General features: G+C 36.6%; 2 protein-coding genes and 1 pseudogene across 3 annotated transcripts; 2 read left to right on the top strand and 1 right to left on the bottom strand.

The window, feature by feature from the left end:
• Positions 1-1,169: 1,169 nt before the first annotated feature.
• Positions 1,170-9,452, top strand: LOC110693240 (WD repeat-containing protein 44-like). 2 transcript variants are annotated; one of them, XM_021870396.1, is made up of 8 exons: positions 1,172-2,442; positions 2,680-3,686; positions 5,061-5,151; positions 5,357-5,514; positions 5,603-5,654; positions 5,755-5,837; positions 5,980-6,073; positions 8,691-9,452. In XM_021870396.1, the coding sequence occupies exons 1-8, from the start codon at positions 1,941-1,943 to the stop codon at positions 9,284-9,286; spliced, it is 2,583 nt and encodes an 860-aa protein (XP_021726088.1). In that variant the 5' UTR covers positions 1,172-1,940; the 3' UTR covers positions 9,287-9,452. The 2 variants fall into 2 exon arrangements, with proteins under 2 accessions (XP_021726087.1, XP_021726088.1); XM_021870395.1 differs by having other exon boundaries at positions 1,170-3,686.
• A 3,633-nt stretch (positions 9,453-13,085) lies between these two features.
• Positions 13,086-15,259, top strand: LOC110693242 (protochlorophyllide reductase-like). Its single transcript, XM_021870397.1, has 5 exons — positions 13,086-13,239; positions 13,521-13,619; positions 13,724-14,261; positions 14,469-14,827; positions 14,921-15,259. Exons 1-5 carry the CDS (start codon positions 13,189-13,191, stop codon positions 15,074-15,076), a joined length of 1,203 nt encoding a protein of 400 aa, XP_021726089.1. The 5' UTR covers positions 13,086-13,188; the 3' UTR covers positions 15,077-15,259.
• A 189-nt stretch (positions 15,260-15,448) lies between these two features.
• LOC110693241 lies at positions 15,449-19,229 on the bottom strand (annotated as a pseudogene).
• Positions 19,230-19,334: the final 105 nt, after the last annotated feature.

The raw sequence follows: 19,334 nt of genomic DNA on the forward strand, positions 1-19,334 counted from the left end.
ACATAATCATTTTATTAGATTTCTGTCGCAATTGAAACTATGTTACTTTGATTAAATCATATAGACTTAATCAAACTAGTAAGCAAAAAAATTTATAAATCATTAATCTAAAGATTGAATAAAAATAGTATTGGGCTTGATAAAACCCACAAAAAAAATTAATAATTCGGTCAATTGACTCTATAATTCACCCTCGAATGACCAATATTGTGTATGTAGACACTTAATTGTGAATTATGTTATTTCTTTTATATTGAATAATGCATGTATAGATTGCAGTAGGTCTTGTATACAACGAGTGTATTATATATACAATATAAAAGTCTTTAATTATGATCACGAAAGAGTCACTTCTTTACTAAGTTAACCTTAAATTAATTTTAAATCTTGTTTTAACACATTTGAGTAAAATGTAAATTCCTCCATTAGTGGCGCACCTTTATTCCTAAACTTTCCATTTTATAGAGGCGGATGTGCAAAGATAATTGATGGACGTGTTAATAGGATGCTAAACTAGATAACTTGATCTTGCTGTTTAGTACTGTATATAAGAGAAATTAGAAAACAGCTTATCAATTGTGGACTACTCTTTTGCCTTTCTAAACACGCACGTCATTTTCAAATAAAATTAGTCTTTTTGCTACAATACGATACACATATGTTAATATAATACATCATTTTCAAACAAAATTAGTCTCTTTTGCTAGTTTTAATTTGGTAAATTTAGTCTTAAATTTCTTGTGTTAATGGTGTAGTGAGTAATTGCAATTTAGCCTCATGTTATCTCTCTTTTCCTCTTGAGAATTTTAGCAAGGTTCTTGTTTATGTGCTAACTAGCAAGAAATAATCATCCAGGCCATTTTTTTTTCCTGGCATGTATTTAATGTGAATTCTATACAAGAGTATTATGTGCAACCGTTTTTTTTTTTTTTTTTTTTTTCTTTTTTTTTTTTTTGGACAATAGCAAATTAACAAGAACACAACTAAAGCACTAAATTAGAGAGAGTGCAACGACACTTCTTATCCTTCTTATGTGCAACTTTGCGGTTTGCATTTTACTATTTTAAATAATAGAGGGAGAATTACTTCTTATCCTTGTTTGTCAAATGTGATAATTGGAACTTAGACACACGCAAATCACTATGAAGGTGACCTGAAGGGGATCTAACTACGGAAAATGTTAATATGCCTAAGGAGTTTTCACTTCTCGATTTCACTCATGTCTAAGTTTCACTCTTATAGACAAGAAATCAAAGAGAAAAAACATCCTAAATCTTACACAAAGGATCACTACCACTACTTTACCAACAAGTACATGAAAATTATTGATACCAAAACAAACAAAATAGAAGTATAGTTATAGTGTTATAGACTAGTACTAGAAATTATCATATCATATCAAGTCCCCCTCATTTACTACTCTAGTACTCTTCCATAATAACCCAACCCCCCACACCCAAAATTAAAAATAAATTAAAATAAAATAAAAAACTTAAAACATATAAATAAAAACAAAAAAATGTAGCCGGAGAAATACGAGTAGAACAAGAACAACCACCTCACACGGTCACACCGCACCCCCTCAAAACCTCCACATTTTCCTCTCTCTTCACTCCTCTCTTTCTCCCCAAAAACCAACCTGTAATTTGCTCAATTGCACGACCTACTTTCATTTTCTCTCTCCTCGGATCTGCAATATAATCCTTCCTTTTTCTGGGAATTCCCTCTTCATTCGATCCCCATTTTCTCTTTCCTCTTTGATCTCATCCAAACCTAGCAATAATACACCCCCATTAAACCGCACGACCAGGCCGTGCGAAGAAGAACACCAGGAGAGAGATTGGTAGAAGGTAAGAGAGAGAAAGAGAACTGAAACCCATTTTCGTTCTCTTTCTCTCTCTTCGTGGGTATTCCTCCCTTTCTCCGGAAATGCTCTTACCATGAGCAAAAACGAAGAAGAAGAGGAGGAAGAAGAAGAAGAGAAATTACCCAAATTAGTTAAGGAGGAAGAAGAAGAAAGGTTTTACGAATCTCTTGATCGGATCCTATCTTCTTCAAATTCGTCTACATCGAATTCTGAGGATGATAACGACACCGTTTTGTCCCCTCGCCGACACCGTAGTAGTCATCACCTTCATCACCATAGTTATGGCGGCAAGAGTAGTAACTCTTCTGGGGTTCCGAAATTCCCAATGTCGGCGCAAAACTATGATGTTTGGGTTTCTTCTGAGTCGTTTTCTCTCTCCTCCCTTGAGCAGCGCCGTGATCGGCTTCTTCGGGCGCTGGGATTGTCGGCTGACCCGACTTTGGCACGGCGTAACAACGCCACGGTCCGATCTGCGTCGTTTGATCATCTTATGATTGGGTGTTCTGCTGACCAGCCTTTTAAATCAGCTGAGGATGATGTCTCATTGGCTATAAACCGGTCGAAATCGGATCAGTGTAATTCTGCTTCCTTTTCTTCTGCTAGTAATACTACTTGTTCTTCTTCTTCAATTCTTTCAATTCGTTCTGTTTCTGATACTGTATATAGAAATAGTAAAAGGGATAATAATACTAAGTTCAATGTTGATGTTGGTAACCATAATGATATTAAAATTAATAATATTTATAATGATGGTAATTGTAATGGGTTTATTGATAATTTGGTGAGTAATGGGTGTATTGGGTCGGTTTCAGTATCGGGTTTGGATGGTTCTAATAAGCTGCCGGTGTGGAGGAGTGGTAGCCGGCAACAAGGGATCAGTGAGATAGAGGTAGAGTGTGGTGATGGGAAGGTTTGCAAAAGTGGGGTTGAGGAGAGTGAGAGAGAAAAGGTGTGTACAATTAAGAATCTTGATAATGGGGAAGAGTTTGTGGTGAAGGAGGTTAGGGAAGATGGGATGTGGAATAAGCTTAAGGAGGTTGGGACTGGGAGGCATTTGACTATGGAGGAATTCGAGATGAGTGTTGGGCATTCCCCCATTGTTCAGGAGTTAATGAGACGGCAAAATGTGGAGGATCAGCTTAACAATAACAAGGATTGTGGTGAGTCTAATGGTAATTGTGATAATGGATCTAAGTCGAAGAAGAAGGTTAGCTGGTTTAGAAGTATCAAGAATGTGGCTAGTAGTGTTACAGGGTACAAGGAAAGGCGTAGCAGTGATGAGAGGGATACCTCTTCAGAGAAAGGCGGGCGCAGGTCTAGCTCTGCTACTGATGATAGTCAGGATACTTCATTCCATGGACCAGAGAGGGTTCGGGTTCGGCAGTATGGGAAATCGGTCAAGGACCTTACAGCATTGTATAAAAGCCAGGAAATTCAGGCCCATAATGGGTCTATCTGGACAATAAAGTTTAGCTTAGATGGGAGGTTCCTGGCAAGTGCTGGTGAGGATTGTGTAATACATGTTTGGCAAGTGGTTGAATCAGAGAGGAAGGGTGAACTTTTGATGGATAGACCCGATGATGCGAGTTTGAGTCTTCTTGTCTTGGCAAATGGGTCACCTGAACCAAATTTAATTCCTCCGAGCTTGGATAATCCATTGGAGAAAAAGAGGAGGGGTAGGCCATCAATCAGCCGAAAATCTGTGAGCTTGGACCATATCAAGGTTCCAGAGACTGTTTTTGGGCTATCAGAAAAACCAATTTGTTCATTTCAGGGACATTCAGACGACGTGCTTGATCTCTCCTGGTCCAAATCTCAGGTTAGTGATGTGTGATTTCATTTTTGCCTCTCCATAGTATCATTTTGTCTCTTTCTATCGTGCTTAGGCTTGAATATTTGTTTTATTTGTAAATTATGGTGATGCTGAGGTTTATTCTTGTAAATGCCTCAGTGGTATCTATTGTTGAACATAACTTTTTAAGTACCACATTCTTGTAAATGCCTCAGTGGTTTCTATTGTAAAAGCCTGTTTGAACACGGGACTTGAATTGATGTTGTTTGACTGTTGTTAAAATTTGGTCTACAATGTTTCTGCTTAAGGTATCATGACTATCATCTATGTTTGTAGATTGTAGTTTTAAACAATCAAGCACATAACAGTGGTATACATCTACAATTGTTGAACATAACTTTTTAAGTACCACATTCTTATTGGTCCTTTAACTATGATTACATTTTGGCGTTTATAGTGGTTGGAAGCGGAGTTTACTTAGCATTGTTTGCCTTATTGGTTACCAATTTTAACTTGAATACTCACAGAATAATCCAGCTCTGAAAATGCCCCTAAATGACATGGCATAGCGTCCTCCCTTTTCTGTTGTATAGGTGTATAATACTTTAGTCCATCCTCACTAAGTATCCTCTTCCCATAATCCTTGGCCGAAAGATGTGCCCTCTCTTTCTCCTCTATCTTAACAAGTTATATCCTTCCTCTTTGTTCAATTCACCTGTCCACCATTGGTTGCTTTGCATGTTATTACAGATCATTCCAAGAACAGCTTATTTATCCCCCACCCAATAGAAATGTAGACCTAAAAGAACCCTCTATAAATTTCTTTCTATTGCCCACCTTTGCTACTTTTCAACCCAAAGCCCCCCTTCAATGGTTACTCTCTCCCTCTGCTAATTTATGAGCCTGAAATCCTTATCACCCCTCTTATCTTCTGTTTTATCTTCCCTCCCCTCACTTTGTATCCCATTTTTGCAGTCAATTAAATCTTTAAATATTCTTCCTTACAATAGACGCTAATACTTTTTTTTTTTCAGCTGCTCAATTGAATATTTAGCAAAATATAGCAATCATCAATATTTTGATGCTTTAAATGTATGATTAATAAATAAATTGGGAAAATATAACCCTGTTAATTGGAGTTGACTTTCATGAGTGACCCCATACTTTGGATTATTTAGGAACTCTTCAAATTGGGATTATCTTTGGACAATCACCGTTAACAAATTGGTAATACTTTATTCATTAATTTTTACAGTAACTGAATACTTTTGATGAATTAGCACCAAGTTTGTGACAAGATGTCAGCTTCTATGAACCAGTTATCAATTAGTGATACTGATTAGTTAGTTAAGTACTTTGAGGTTGCTTTCCATTAATTTTGTATTCCTATTTTCCTTTCAGCTTTTACTTTCATCCTCAATGGACAAGACAGTGCGTCTGTGGAACTTGTCCAGCAAGACTTGTTTGAAAATATTTTCCCACAGTGACTATGGTAAGTATGCTTTTCGTTTTCTAGATCCTAACCAGCCCACCCCCCCCCCCTGCCCCTGTTTTTTATTTTAAAATCCATCTTTGCTGTTCTACATCAGAGGAAGTTACACAGTTTTCATTGCTGATGGTTTTCTACATTGTAGTTTGCTAGTTTATACCTGCTTGCATTTTTAATTTTCTTAAGACTGTACTCTCTCTTTGCACAGTAACTTGCATCCAGTTCAATCCTGTTGATGATAGATACTTCATCAGTGGATCCCTAGATGCCAAAGTTCGCATATGGAGCATTCCTGACCGTCAAGTTGTTGACTGGAATGATCTGCATGAGATGGTCACTGCTGCCTGTTATACTCCAGATGGTCAGGTATATTGGAATGTGTGTTAAAAGTGTTTCTGAAACCTTATTGATCAATTTGCTATTTGTGGTATCCTGAACTGGTTTATATTTGAAGGGTGCATTGGTTGGTTCATACAAGGGGAGCTGCCGCCTATACAACACATCTGGTATAGTCTGATGCAGTCTTAAATGTGCTTTATATGACTTGGTTGTATAATGTGCACTTGTTAATTTTCATACACTGGTTTGTTTCTACTGTGGTTCCAGAAAATAAGCTGCAACAGAAGTGCCAAATCAACCTACAAAATAAGAAGAAAAAATCCCACCTCAAGAAAATTACTGGTTTCCAGGTGAGTAGTTTGTTAAAAAGTTGATTCCTTCTGTGGTTGGAAAATTAGTCTGCTGCTTTTAGTTTCAGCATGTTTTCAAGTGTAGCTCTACTGCATTCCTACTTGTCCCATCTGCTGAAATATGCTTTCCTTCACTGAGCAGTTTGCACCTGGGAGTTCTTCGGAAGTTTTGATAACGTCTGCAGATTCACGGATTCGGGTTGTTGATGGTTTGGATCTGGCTCACAAATTTAAAGGTACATGATGTAGCTGCTATTTGTCGTACCTTTTTTTTTTTAAATCTCTCTTTGCAATCGATGTTGTGTGAATGTTCTGAAGATCAGGGGGTAGAGGAGTTTGTAGCTACTCTTACCTCCCTTGTGGCTACTCTTACTCTGAAGATTGGGGGGGCTTCATTTTTGTTTTGTTACTTTAAATATTTTTTGGTTTTTTTTTTTTTTTTTTTTTTTTTGAGGGAGGAGGTGTAGTAGTGCTTACGTGTAGCTGACCAGAATGCTTACCGTGATTCTGTTGTGCTGGAAGCAATGTAGGGATTTAAATATGCCTTTTGAATCAAAATTGGTTGTCATCATGTTGTCAATTCTTGAATCAATTCCAAGTCATAGGGTCTGCCGTTTTGTCCTTTTACTGTGTTAGATTGATGTAGGCAGTGAATTACCATGGTCTATGTGATAATGGGCTTCACTGTTGGGCGGGAATATGTTCTTTATGGATTAAGTTTTGATGAGCAAGATGTTAACTGATGAATATAGTATCATTTCAACCAAGAATGCTATGGGTTTATGGTGCAAATAGCTGACTAATTGTGTTATGTATTGAGCAAAAACATCGGCAGAGCTATCTGTGGTAGAGTCAGATTGTGGACCCTATTGGTACTGATATGGTTCTGTATGTTACAAAATGAGAAAGAGGTTCTTTGTGGTGCAATGGTAGACCAATTGCGTTATGTATGTTATGTATAGAGCAAAATTATTCGCAGAGGTTGAGTCGGATTGTGGACCTCATGGTACTGTGTTGAATTTAATACTGTACTCATCATATGAAGTCAGAAAGAGGGCTTTTGTGGTAACATATAAGGTGTGAGCTAACAATGTTTTTGGGGACGCGTACCTTTTCATGGAGGATACATCCATACATAGTGTAGGAACATATTCTAGTGGTGCTTAAAGGGGGTGTTTGTTACTTGCCAATCTGTCTGGGATCCTAAAGATGATAATTACTTGTGTCTAATCCTGTGGCACTGAGCTGATATTGCTGGCATCATTATGTTTTTGGAAATTTTGTTGGCTGAAAGTTACAACACTTAATGTGATCTTGACATTATATATACCTATGGTTTTTTAATGTGATGTTTTAAGCCAGGCTGTCAAATTTAAGGGTATGTTCTCTTCAACTTTAATATCACCCCTTCAAATTACAAAAGGCATCTTGGATCTCTTGAATTACTTCTCATATATTCTCTAATATCGCCAATTCTCCATGCCTCTCATTAGTCATTCTAATATTTAGGAGTGAAAATTTGGCATTCAACTGTGAATTACAAAAGCCATTGGTGTAAATTCTTTTGGGAAGCAATATAAAATTTGGGTATTAAAAGCGAAAATATGCTCATGTCGATATAGAAAATAGTGTGTGAAAGTGCAGTGTGGCACTGGAAGTTGGAAGGATTTACAATCTGCAGAAACTGTTTACTAACTAAATACTTGGTCTATGATAATTGCTAAGTATGTAGATTGCTTTCTGACCTAGTGTCTCCTGCTTCTCATTGTTCCTTAGAGTTTATATTGTCTATTGTTGATTTGTTACATTGTATAGATGTAGGGTTTCATGCACCCTCTAAAATAGTAGCTGACTAGCTGTTCTTTTGGTTCCATTTACCTTTTATAAATAGGAAAATGAGATAGATCGAGAACTTCCTATAGCTTAGTACCTGACAATTTATGGGGTATCTTTGTCCCTGTAATGAAATGATTATCAAAATATATTGCGTACTCTAGATTCTACTTCTGGGTCTGATATTTTCGAGCAAGATAACATGTGTGAAGTACCCTGCATTTTGTTTCTTAAAGTCATGATATGGTGTGGAAATCTGCCTTGTGTCTTAATCTTTTGCATGTCCATGCAGATTTTTGCCTTTGTGGTTATGATTGTCATGTGATTTAGTAATCTTTCAGAACTCCATTTAAATTGATGGTCCCATACATGTGGTCCCTTGGTATAACTCGTCAAAGTGTCGCGTCGCTTGCTAAATCTGAGAGCTGCATTAGATACCATTATCTTAGAAAGGTTTATTATTTAAATAGTACATTCTGGTTATGTTTTTCTTACATTTAAGGTACTTGGTTTTCGAATTGGATTGTACTGCTAGCCTGTGATCTTCTGGGATTAATCTGAATTTATACCCTAGTTGTATTGAGAATTTGAGGAGCGTCTTTTGTGCCTAGCTCTGCTAAGATTTTCCATTTAATGCTGCCTGGTTGCTTGTAGTCATTGGGCTGGTTGACAATAAATAATACACTAGAACTTACAAGATTTCAAGATTCCATCAGTGATTATCATCACTGTTTTGTGCATATCTTAGTATAAAAATTCAGGTAAAATAAGTAAAACTATGTTTGTGCAAAGTCAAGTTACTCCTCGTGTAAGAAAGGTCGCTTGAGCCTTTGACTGCGTTTGAAGAAATGTAGCCAGGCCTAGAAGATGTGAAGAAAGGTGTCTTCATTATGTGAATCAGATTATGATGTTCTTGAGTTGGTTAAAAATTAGTTATGATGTTCTACATTCTGCTGTGCATTGATGTCTGTTTATCTGGTGTCCTAAACATCTGTTAAATCCAATTCCATTTTAAAATAGGGTTTCGCAACACAAATAGTCAAATCTCAGCTTCCCTCACTGCGAATGGCAAGTATGTGGTGTGTGCCAGTGAGGATTCTCACGTGTATGTGTGGAAACATGAAGGTGAGTCCAGGCCTAGTCGGAGCAAAGGAGTGACAGTCACACGCTCTTACGAGCATTTCCACTGTCAAGATGTATCTGTGGCTATCCCATGGCCTGGTATGGGTGAACCGTGGGGACCCCAAGATTTATGCTCTGAAGAGCAAAATGGGATCCGCCGTCATTCGGAGGAGGTCTCAACAACCAACCACCCTCCGACACCGGTGGAGGAGTTTAATGGAAATGATAGCTCACCTGCATCAGGTTGCAGCAATAGTCCTTTCCGTGGTACAATTTCCAATGCACCCAACAGCTATTTCTTTGACAGAATTTCATCGACGTGGCCAGAAGAGAAGCTTCTTCTAGCCACCAAGAACCGAAGTCCTCGTGTTAGTGTGGACTTCTCCAATGGCATGCTTCAAAATAGGGCTGCTTGGGGATTGGTGATTGTAACTGCTGGCCTCAAAGGGGAAATTAGAACTTTTCTAAATTATGGATTGCCAATACGGATATAGGTATGATTTTTGTTCGCCTTTGTTTCCATATCATGTACAGGGAGAGATTTGTATTATTTATGAGTTTCATTTCTTGCTTGCGACGTATTCGAGCATTGAGGAAGAAGTACAGATTTATTGGAGGAATGGGAGAGAAAAAAGAGTTTTATAATTAAAAAAAAAAAAAGAAGAGGGTTAAAAGTTTTACACCCTGCATTTAGAAAAATGATGGATTAAATGTAATCCAAAATTGTAGAGTTATGCCACAAAGCTTATTGAGTTTAATGAATTCTTTTCACAAAATTCATTTTTACATTTGTTTTACACAGTAACAGTATCCATGTGCACCAGTTTAGTGTTGTTTATATAAAATGTTAGGCAAATGTCAGATCTCATTATCATGTGAAATGACATCCTGTAATCATCATTATCTGTGCATTTTGTCAGTAATCATTTTTTTCTAGTTGGAGATTATTATTTTGCCCCCCTTGTTTTTGGCCATCAATTCCGACTTTGAATGACTCTACGACAATTTACTATTTCATGTTTATGCTTTTTACTTATCTAATGATTGAGAAGCTAAGTTTTATTACTAACCTTTTTTTTTTCCTTAATAATTGGCTATCAAATGGGCCGTTAACTGCACTTTCACAAGCAGGTTGTGAATTTATCCTAACATTTTCGAGATAAATTACAAAAGAACTTGTTCGCTTAACAAATTACAGAGAAATTTTTTTTTTTTTTATTTTTTTTATTTTTTTTTTATTTTTATTATTATTTATTTATTTTTGGATAAATGGATTCTTGAATTTAGTTTCAGTCTAAAATATTTACATCTTCAATCTAGTTTTTTCTTGATTTTTTTAATTGTTGATTTGTCCAAGTCCTATTAAGGTACAAGTGACTTTGACAATTAATCATTGTTGGAATGATTTGGGGTTTATGTAACTCCTTATTCCAAAGATGAACAACTCAATAATATCTTTCGGTTGACAGTTGGAGATAGCTTGCAATTTAAAGATGCTTTACTACATTTTTTTTTTATTTTTTTTATTTTTTTTATTTTTTATTTTTTATTTTAAATTTTAATTGCAAACTAAAAGGGGCTTTTTGGGGTTAAGTGACGAGCCTTTAGTTTGAGGATCAACAATTTTCACTACATAATTTTCATTGGATCTCAAGAGTTTATGGTTTTTGGCCGACATATGCACTTTGTTTGGATTAAAGGAAATGGATTAAAGGGAATGGAAGGGAAGAGAAATTAAGGGATAGATAATCTTTCATTTGGAGAGCAAATATGAAAGGGAGAGAATTGGAGGGAAAAGAAATGGAGGGATCAAATTACAAGAAATTGATCTCTTCAACAATGGAAAGATTTGGAAGGAAAACTCTTCATTCTTCCTTCCCCTCCCCTTCCCTTCCCACCCCTTCTCCTCCCTCCCCACTAATCTATCCAAACACACTATAAATCCTCGGAATTACAAAGTAAAGTATAAACCATATACACTTAACACATTGTTTGGATGGAGGGAAACGAAGATAAAGGAAGGGAAGAGAAAGGGAGGGAGACAAATCACCTTGTTTGGATAATGGATTAAAGGAGGGAAGGGGAGGGAAAGGGAAGGATAAAGAAGAAGAGGGAGGAGAAGAGGAGGGGAGGGAAAAGAATAGTGAATTTTCCTTCCAAATCTCTCCATTGTTGAAGGGATCAATTTTCTACAATTTAATCCCTCCATTTTTCTTCCCTCTAATTCCTTCCTTCCTCATTTGTTACCAAATGAAAGATACCCTATATCTCCATTTCCGTTCCCTTCCCTTCCTTTCCTTTTCCTCCATTTCCCTTTCCTTCCCTTCCTTTTCCTCCATTTCCTTCAATCCAAACACATCGTAAACACTATCCCTCCAAAATTGAAGAGATTTGGAAAGAAAATGAAGCTCTACATTCCCCCTCCCTTTATTTCCCTTTCCTTTCCTCCGATTTCCTACCCCTTCTAAATTGTTATCCAAACATGCTATTATACAATATATTGAGCTTTATTTGCTTTTACATACCAATAAGATATGCTTTGTTTGGATAGCAAGTGAGGAAGGAAAGGAATGGGAGGGAAATAGGAGGAAGGGAAGGGAAAAGAAAGGGAGGGGGAGGTGAACTCCATTTTCCCTCCAAATCTCTCCAAATTTGGAGGGATTATGCTTATTAAAGAGAGAGGGAAATAGATCCCTCCTTCTCCTTTTCCTTCCTTCTCCCAATCTTTTACCCAAACAAGAGAGTTTGTGCCCCTCCCTTTCTCTTCCCTTCTTTTTCTTCAATTTCCTTCTATCCAAATAAAGTGTAAATCTGAAAATTTTTGCCTTATACTTGATGAATCCTTTGAACATACAACTTGAAGAAAAAACAGTTGTTATTGAGTTCGGACTTCGGAGCTATTAAGTTTTAAAAATGGACTGACGAGAACTTGAGTTTAAACAGCTCGTCTCTGTCTTCGTCTTTGTGTCTGCCGATTCAATTGATGCTGCTCGTCCGTCAGGATGGCTCGACGTGGGTCCCTTTGGCTTGGTCGCGAGTTACTTTAGAATCTCGCTTTACTTTGCACACCATATTGACTTCTCATACTACTAAAATATTTTATGCCCGTGTAATATGAGTAATACTAATGTTTCCATCTTTCTCTTTAAAAAAATTACTTCCTTTGTTCTTAATTAATTCAACATTACGAAAAAATTCTATATTCACATAAATATGTTTGACCATCTTTTGTGATTTTTAATTGAGGAAAAAGTTAGTGATCTTGTTAGATTCGACTTGAGATTGTTCAAAACACTAGAATTTTATAATTTTTACTAAATGACATTTAGAGATATTAGTAGTCAAATATGTGCATTAGGCCATTAGCAACGATAGAAGTCTAATTATTGCACTTATTTAAAAAAAAAAAAAAAAAAAGGTATGTTAATTAAAAATGCAATTTCTAAATTAGTTTTTAAGGGTTTATAGTAAACCAAAAATCAAAAATTACACATTTTTTCATGAAGTACTTGTATTTCAAGAGTTGTATACAAATATAAATACTTCTACATATCTAATTCATTATCACATCCCCTTGCTATGTTTGGTTGACCTTATTTAATTAATACCTTATTACTAATTAATATAAAATGAAGAAAATAAGATCTTATCATTTTATTTGAGAATTTTTATTGTTAACATCTTTAATTTCGATTGAAAAGAATTATAAAAATTACATATTTGAAGAACACATCAATATGAAAGCATTAAGTCTATATTTGATATATCCGTTTTTTCTTAATGACATAACAAATATAAAAGTCAATTTTTGTTTAAAATTAGATAACCTGATAAAATAAAATCAAATTATGGTAGATAAGCAAAAATAAGGTGAACTAAACAGACTCTTATATTGCAACTCCCAAATTAAAATTAGCAATAAATTTGCCCAATCACATCTTCACATATTTCATACTTTGCTCTATATACTTTGTCACTATATTCCCATCATATGTTATCTCATTCATTATAATCTTGTAAATTATATGACCAGCCCATACTAGCTAGGAGTGGTTCATCTAAAACTTTGTGCCTCAAAATCAAGTGGATTTTCCTGTTTTTTTTTTTTTTTTTTTTTTTTTTCAACAAAAAGTTCTAGAAAGATCTAATAGAAATCTAAAACTAAAATTTTGATTGGCCAATGAGTAATGAAGTGGCAGATATATTCCACCAGAATTATCCTATCCACACATATCCTCAACTCCCCATAACTTTTTTCTTATTTGTCCAAACAACTCCTTATAAATAGTGGTCCTTCCATAATAAGTATCTTAAATATCAATACTTCTAAGATTACATTTCACTCAAAATTAAAAACAGCAAGTTCTTAATTTGGTTCATATTATAGTACCAAACAATGGCTCTCCAGGCTTCTTTGCTTCCTTGTGCCTTGTCCATCCCTAAGGAGGTAGATTTTCATTATGCATTGCTACAATGTCACTAGACATGATAAAATTTTCGATTGGGTCGGTTTATTAAAATCTTCGTGTTTAAGTACACGTTAGACACGTTTTTGTCACTTTAAACGAGTCCTACTATCTTAACATGTTACAGACATACACTACACCTTTAGACGTCTTTTACCTATGGCCTATTGGTTGTTTTGAGTAATTGGAAATATGCAAATATTAATCTTTTTGTGCTTTGATTACTCCATACTTATATTATCATTTAAATGTGTATATGTAGGGAAAACCTACTGCATCCTTCAAGGACTCTAGCTTATTTGGGGTATCTCTGTCAGACTATGTCAAAGCTGACTTCAGTTCATCTGCTTTGAGGTGCAAGGTAAAATATATAGACAGTAATTTTCAGTATTGTAACTGATTTATCATTTGAACATAAAATTGCAGAATTTGGAACATTTTAATGAAATTTTCTCTTAATGGCAGAAAGAATGCAATGCAACAAGGGCAGCAGGACCAATCAGAGCACAAACCTCAGCAGTGGCGACTCCAGGGGTGACTAGATCATCATCAGAGCAAAAGAAAACTCTAAGAAAGGGTAGTGTTATTGTCACCGGTGCATCCTCTGGTCTTGGACTTGCAACTGCGAAAGCATTAGCCGAGACAGGAAAATGGCATGTAATCATGGCGTGTAGGGACTTCCTTAAGGCCGAAAGGGCGGCTAAAGCTGCTGGAATGTCAAAGGAGAACTATAGTATAATGCATCTTGATCTTTCTTCTCTTGACAGTGTTAGGCAATTTGTGAACAATTTTAGGCAATCAGGAAGTCCCCTTGATGTGTTGGTTTGTAATGCCGCTATTTACCAACCTACTGCTCGGGAACCTTCCTATACTGCTGAAGGCTTTGAGCTCAGTGTTGGGACTAACCATCTTGGCCATTTCTTGCTCTCGAGGTTGTTGCTGGAGGACTTGAACAAGTCGGATTATCCTTCTAGGAGGCTCATTATCGTCGGATCTATTACAGGTAACTAGAGAATTTACTGACAGACCTAATGTCATAAGTTGATTTTCATTATGTTACATTCTTTTGCATATGCATTATGCAATATTTGGTGCACATTGAGTATAGTGTACATGTGTTAACAGTCTATGCATTGGACTCATCTACTGAAGAAATATTGTGATGGTTAGCTTGTGATGCTTTCTTTCCTGTAATCTGTATTTTATTTAGGTAATACAAACACATTGGCCGGGAATGTGCCTCCGAAGGCTAACCTAGGAGACATGAGGGGGCTCGCCGGTGGATTGAATGGCCTAAACAGCTCTGCCATGATAGATGGTGGAGATTTTGATGGTGCCAAGGCATACAAAGACAGTAAAGTATGCAACATGCTCACCATGCAGGAATTTCACCGTCGCTACCATGAGGACACCGGAATCACCTTTGCTTCACTATACCCTGGTTGCATTGCCACTACTGGCTTGTTCAGGGAGCATATCCCCTTGTTTAGGGCTCTTTTCCCTCCATTCCAAAAGTACGTCACCAAGGGATATGTCTCTGAAGATGAAGCAGGGAAAAGACTTGCTCAGGTAAGGTCATCATACCATCATAAACTAGCGTAATGTAATCATAGGAATTCATGAAAAAGCTAATAATTTCTTGTGTTTGGGTTTGTGATTCAGGTTGTGAGTGACCCGAGTTTGACCAAATCCGGTGTATACTGGAGCTGGAACAAGGCTTCGGCTTCATTTGAGAACCAGATGTCTCAAGAAGCCAGTGATCCTCAGAAAGCCAAGAAAATCTGGGAGATCAGTGAAAAGCTAGTTGGTTTGGCATAGTAACTTAAGCAGATGTCACAATGCCTAGCTCCTCTGCTAACTTTGTGCGATTGGGAGAGACAGTAGCATCGAAAATTTCCAGGGTTTCAGATAGATGTGGTGTCATTGGGATTAACTTTTGCTTTGTAAGTAGTCCAGTTGATTGTGATTCGTAATAAAAATCTACTAATCCCCTTCGGCAAATTGTGAATCAAATTATTAGAATTCTCAGATTAAATAGTTGCATATCAAATATAACAGCTCCTCTGTCCAGAATTGATTGTAACGTTAGTAGAGGCGATGCGTGTACATATAAGATGAACATTGAAAAGTCCGAAATTCATCTTTGAAGGGAAAAACTTAAGGAAACATAAAATGTAATGGAACTCAAGATTAGATACAAACATCAGATTAACTTTAATTTATGAATACTTAAAGAAAGGAAAGGACCAATTTACATCCACCATTATTGATTAATTCGAGTTAAGTGGTTAAGCCAGACTACATCACATGATAGTTTCTATATGTTTACCTAATACAAAATCTACACTAGTGAACCTTATGTTTTCCCTCTTCCTTGCAAACTTTTCTGTCATCGAGTATATTTTCTACAAAAGCACAGAACATGTACATACCCTTTTCTTGAAAAAGAAGCTACAGCTCATAGGCAGGGAACCTTGCTTCACTTGGTTCATTCAGATCCAAAAACAGATAGGCCATTCCCCCAAGCCCTTCAAACAATGAATAAGGGCGGTCACCTCCATGCATAAACCCCTCGGCAATGAGCCTTTCAGCTTTATCTTGCAGAAAACATGCAAATGCTTTAGCCCTGTACAAATACTCAGCATTTCCAGTTAGACGGTAGAGTGCAAGGAACACATAGGTGTTCCCACTGATACCGTGGCAAAGACCAACTCTTTTCAGTAGACCTCGATTCCACACTACTTCTGCTGCATCTACAGCAGCCTGCAGCAGATCCTTATCTCCAAAAACCTGAGAGTTAAAAAAGACGAGTCTTAGTATAGACGACAGAAACTAACAAAGAAAAAACCGAAATGCTAAAAACAGAGACGAGTGATCCAGCGTCCCCGCATCCAGGTATCCTTCTAGTAGCTGTAGCTGTAGGAAAAACTCATAACAAATGTATAACTTTTTCATAATTCTATATGAACATCCAATACTGTCAAAGTATTGTTACGAGAGAAGGAAGGATTGACAAGATGATAGCCGATTAAAAGTTTGTCTCTGCACCTGAAAATTGAATTTACCTGAGATGCTTTTGCTAGGGTAAGGGCTAACCCAGGGGCACCATGGCACCAATGAACCAGACGATCTGATTCACTTCCTTCACTTGATGGATAGTTTCCGCTGGGGAAACGACCCCTAGTCATATAGCGTAGTACAGATTTAACATCTTCTTGCTCATCTGGTGTCAGCGGCATATCCATCAAGACGTGCATGATTCCAGCCAAACCATGAGCAGCACCCCAATATTTTTTCTCGTGCCTCTCATAATTAATGGACATCTCCCCTTTCCTAGTTTTCTGCCTGCTTTCATGATGTCTGTGACAATTTCCCTCTAGAAATTTTCCATCCATATTATTTATCACAATCTAACTATGATAAGGATTATCTATCTACAAAGAATGAGAAAGCTCTGTGAAAAAAGGAGAAAAAAAGTAAGTCAATACATAGTCACATAGAATGTACCATGGTGGAATCAGATATGGTGCCTTCTCCAATATGCTTGTTTAGGAACGCGCATGACCACAGAAAACCAGCTCTTCCATAGAGCAACTCATATGGAAGGTCAGTAGGAAGCTTTATCTGTTCAGACCAAGAACATAGTCCCTAAATCGAAATCCAAATGCCTAACTTTAAAATGCGTACACTTTTCACCTGAAAGGTACCTGTTTGAACTCTGTTAGGTAGTGATCCAATAACTGCTCATCACCAGCTTGTTTTGCAACAACAGCACCTAAAGCACAGATGCCAGACCGTCCACATATGAATGTTACATTTCTGAGACCAAATTGTCACAAAAACAGCAAAAGTTAATGTATATACTACTTGCTCTTATGCATAAAGCTCCAACCTTAATGAATTCACAATCATATACATAGTTACATTACTTTGCACTTTCTATTACACCATTCCAAGAAGCTTCATATATACACAATACATATAGTGAATGTAGCTACTTGAAAAGACATGTCACAAAATCTATGCCAAGGAGAGCAGAATTTGAGAAAACTAAGCAGTTCGCAAAGATTCCAGATCATGCATTTGTTATGTTTCCTTTAATTTAAATTTCCTTCATTAAGGACCTTTTCTACATCTCACAATTATAAATTTCAAGTCAGACAAGTTTAGGAAACGGCTACTAAATTAAGAGAAGGACTAGTAAGTTCAATAGATTAGTTTAGTGTAGGGGTTTCCAAGTGATACAACATTCCCAAACAGCTCTCATGAGGGTTGAGCAATGTTTATTCTTGTAACATCATAAAACCAACCAAATTTCTCCCTGTTTTGTCTACAGACTACACAAAATATTCTATCCACAGCTACGAATGACAAAACCGCAATAGAGAACACCATGATACAAGTACCATACAAATAAAAAGCTATTGCTATCACCAATATGAACTGGCAGCTATTTCAAATTTCACATGTTTTTCGCTGATATCAAAATATGTCCACAACCATATCTAAACGTGGAGTATCCGACACGAGTACTTAGGACTTGGGAGACCGATGAATCCAGGCCGAACAGGTTAATTACTAAGTAAAACTTAACATTGACTCAATCCACTACTGAAAATGACACAGCAATCCACCTTATTAGAAAGAGTTTATGATCTTGTATGGCCCCTTTGGCCATTTTCTCATTACATCCCCTCTTGGCAAAAATATAAGCCAAGATAATGACGCATACACTCTAATTATTTTCTGGAAAACATTGTTTCATCTACATGACAAACTCAAACTACTTCCTTTTGCATATTTGATCATCGAAATTTGTTAAAGTTCAAATTTTTAACGAGAAATTGTATATACAATATATGTTTGTACAGCAAATCAAACAAAAATAGAGCAAAGTAAGGAACAAGAAAAATTACTTGGAACCACGAGAAGCAGAATCACAAGCCTTAATAATGTCAGAAGACAGAGCAAGATCACCCTTATTATTTGTCACTTGATATGCTTTGAATAGCAGCAAAGCAGTCCCTAAAGCTCCAGTGTAAAGCGAATAATCTTGCGCGCGTTTTCCACGCTTCACCCATGTTTCTCTCACCACCTAAACAAAAGTTCAAAACACAATTTTTAGTTCAGGCAAATCATCGAACACTTGGTGTGCACCAGAAATTCAGAGAAATTAATAATACCCAGATATCAAAAACACAAATTTCAGCTCAAAAAAACAAAAACCCAGAAAAAGAAAGAAAGAAAAGTACAGTATTTGTAAGATCAAGCGCTGTTTTGTTGAGAATTTCGCAGAGTGATTTGTAGGGATGATGAAGAAGCTTAGTGAGAAAATCCCCCGTTTCAGATATTGAAGAAGCCATAGCCGAAGTTTCTGGGATGTACAAGGGCATTTCATTGAGGAAGAAACGGTCCGCCATTGTTGCAATCTCTTAAGCTTTCTCTCTCCTCTAAGTTTTTGCTGTATCTTTGGTTTTCTGGTATGGTGATTTACAGAATGATGAAGAGAGGGTTATTTAGGAGGAAGAAGGGAATAAAAAGAAAAAAGAAAAGAAAAAGAAAGAATGTTCTACGAATTTTCGAGAGAAATGGAAGGACAGGTGGTTCATCGTAGAAATTTGGTTTTGGAATTGTGAAATGCTTTACTACTGTTTGGGATTCGCGCGTAATTGTGATGGCTAACAACGGTGGAAAATGGAATAACGACATTAAACGTTGTTTCTCCTAAACAGAGAACAAATCAATTGGAAATTGCACGATTGTATTGTACGTGTCGAGAAGAGCACCATGCTGAAATGCTCGATAGGAGTACTAACGACAGTAAGTGAATGGTACGTAGTGGTCGTAGTGTACCATTCGTGCTATGGAATTTAGAGAGAACAAATTCCATGCTCATACGAGGCTATCTCAAGATTTAGGTTAATTGATCGAGGTTATTCGTTTCTCGTTTAGTTTAATTCGAATTGGGTTATGTTCAATTATGCAATCAGGTATATTGGGTTAGTCCGTACATGTAAAGGGTTGAATAATGATGGCACTTGAACACGAAAAAAACCATTAGTTAACATATACTTTA

Source organism: Chenopodium quinoa, unplaced genomic scaffold (genome assembly GCF_001683475.1).
Source record: "Chenopodium quinoa cultivar QQ74 unplaced genomic scaffold, ASM168347v1, whole genome shotgun sequence".
NCBI classification, from domain to species: Eukaryota; Viridiplantae; Streptophyta; class Magnoliopsida; order Caryophyllales; family Amaranthaceae; genus Chenopodium; species Chenopodium quinoa.